The sequence below is a fragment of the Mastomys coucha genome, unplaced genomic scaffold (genome assembly GCF_008632895.1).
Source record: "Mastomys coucha isolate ucsf_1 unplaced genomic scaffold, UCSF_Mcou_1 pScaffold21, whole genome shotgun sequence".
Lineage (NCBI taxonomy): Eukaryota > Metazoa > Chordata > Mammalia > Rodentia > Muridae > Mastomys > Mastomys coucha.
The window spans coordinates 36,240,370-36,242,880 of NW_022196904.1; the positions used below are offsets into that span (position 1 = coordinate 36,240,370).

Sequence of the window (2,511 nt, forward strand, 5' to 3'; positions counted from 1 at the left end):
CCTCCCCTCTCCCCACCCAGTTCCTTCCCTCCCCTCTCCCCACCCAGGTCCTTCCCTCCCAATAGCACTTCTGTGACTCCCAGCATCCCTATCTTGTCGACATTCCTTCCTCTCCTCCCCCAGATTTCCCCCTTCTTTCCTTTGATCCCTTCCCAATTAAATTCTCAAGCTACCATGTCTGCATGTCACTCATATCGTCTCTCTTCTCTTTCAGCCTGTGACCACAAAACCTGTCGTGAGTCCTGATTTTCCTATCCACCCGCACCCACACCTATTCCCCATTCCTCCCAAATCAAGCCTCAATGCCATATTCACTTTACCACAAAACCATGAACCCCTCCCTCATCATCAAGGGAGGGTGGTTTCCTGTTGAGTGCATGAATGTACATGTGTGTGTGTGCAGTTGTATGCATGTGTGTGCTCACATGCCTGTGTACATGAATGTCTGTGTGAGTACATGTGTGCATGCATGGGGTCATGTGTATGCACTTGCATGTATGTGTGTTCATGTTCAAGTATGAACGTGTGTATATGTGCTTGTACATGAATGTGTGTATGTGCCTGCATGTGTGTGTGCACATATGTGTTTCTGTGCATGCACAAGTGTGTATATGTGTGTGCATGCATGTGTGTGTGCAAATATGCATGTGTGTGCTTGTGTGTGTGTGTGCATGGGCATGCATGTGCACATGTATGCATGCATGCCTTTGGAAGCTAGAGGAATAACTTTGGGCATGATGCCCCAGTAGCCATCCATATTATTTTCTATTATATTTTTAAGTTATATGAATGAGTGTTTGCATGTATGTATGTATGTATTGTATGTATGTACACCACATGTGTGCAGTTCCGCCCCCCCCCCAACTGGAGTCCCAAATGGCTGTGAATCACAATGTGGGGCTGGGATCTGAGAATTAGTAAATGTTTTGAATTATTGAGGCCCCAACCTGGTTTTTGAGATAGGGTCTCTGAGTAGTCTGGCTGCCCAGTGAGCCCCTGGGGTCCCTCTGCCTCTTTCTCAGAGCTTTGATTACACACAATACCACCTCCAACTCTTCTGTTCTAAGGATTGAATTTGAATCTTCATGCTTACAAGGCTGCCGTCGTATCCACTGAGCTATCTTTGCCTCATTCTCCCTACCCCCATTGCTTCTTTTTTGACACAAGGTCTCTCTATGTAACCCAAGCTGACCTAGAACTCATGGCAGTCCTCCTGCCTCACTCTCAACAGTGCTGGCATTTCATGAGTTACCAAGACAACCTCAAGACTTGTATTAGATCTGTTTGTTTGTTTGTTTGAGACAGGGTTTCAGTAGCTTTGGCTGTCCTGAACTCACTCGGAAGACCAGGCTGGCCTAGAATTCACCAAGATCCTCCTGCTTCTGTTTCCAGAGTGCTGGGATTTTTAAAAAAGATTTATTTATTATTATAATTAAGTATACTGTAGCCGTCTTCAGACACACCAGAAGAGGGCATCAGATCTCATTACAGGTGGTTATGAACCACCATGTGGTTGCTGGGACTTGAACTCAGGACCTTTGGTAGAGCAGTCAGTGCTCTTACCCACTGAGCCATCTCTCCAGCCACCAGAGTGCTGGGATTAAAGGTGTGCACCACCACCACTCGGCTTGTCATTTTGTTTGTTTTACATTTTATTTTATTAGGATGTGTGAGTGCACAGCACACATGTGGAGGTCAGAGGACAACTTGGTTCAACTTGGTTCTTATCTTCTTCCCTGTGGGTCCCTGGGATTGAACTCAGGTCCCAGTCTTGTTGGTAAACACCTTTACCAGATGTGCCATCTTTCTGGCTCTTAAAGATTTGCTTTTTTGAGGACTAATGAAAATGATTGCAGCCTTTGAGCTGGGGCCTCAGGAAATCTGTAGCTGTGGGTACCATTGAGTATGTGGCATTTATATTGGCTTCTGAGACTAGGGAACCACACGGAAAGTTTGGTGACCTGGAATGATACCCCACAGAGTTTCATTTTCCTTTGATTCAGTAGAGGGTATGAGGGTGTAACTCATTGCAGAGGGATCCTGGGAAGTGTCTTCCCGTCTGCACAGAAAGAGGAGTCAGGTGAAGCTGCGCCATGCCTGCCTTTGTCAAAGGAGGCTCCAGGACCAAAAATAGCAGATCTAAAACTTAACAAATGTCGAGGCCAATGATGTGGCTCAGAGGGTAAAGGTGTTTGCTTTAAAAAAAACAAAAACCAAAAAAACCCCAAAACTTGACAACCTGAGTTCTATCCCACATGATTGGAGGACAGACTTCCAAGTTGTTCTCTGGCCTCCAATCATGTGGGATAGAACTCAGGTTCTATCTCCGTCTATGTGAATGAACACACACAGGAAATACATGAACTGTTAAATGACAGCAACAAAAGAATGTCTGGTTAAGTGTCTACAAAGGGGAAGAGGCATGGCTGGCCCAGATCTACCATAGAAGCTACTGACGGAGGCTGAGGCAAGAGAATCGCAAGTTTAAGGCCAACTTGAGTAACCCAAAAT

General features: G+C 45.7%; 1 protein-coding gene across 7 annotated transcripts in view; it reads left to right on the forward strand.

The window, feature by feature from the left end:
• The window catches only part of Izumo2 (IZUMO family member 2), a 12,360-nt gene that overhangs the window by 2,289 nt on the left and 7,560 nt on the right, over window positions 1-2,511 (forward strand). For all 7 annotated transcript variants that reach the window (XR_004123018.1, XR_004123019.1, XM_031386434.1 and 4 more), the window contains exon 4: window positions 215-235. Coding sequence is in view for 5 of the 7 variants with exons in the window: in XM_031386434.1 (XP_031242294.1) it covers window positions 215-235 (21 nt within the window). In the remaining 2 variants the exon portion in view is untranslated. The remainder of the gene's footprint in view (window positions 1-214; window positions 236-2,511) is intronic.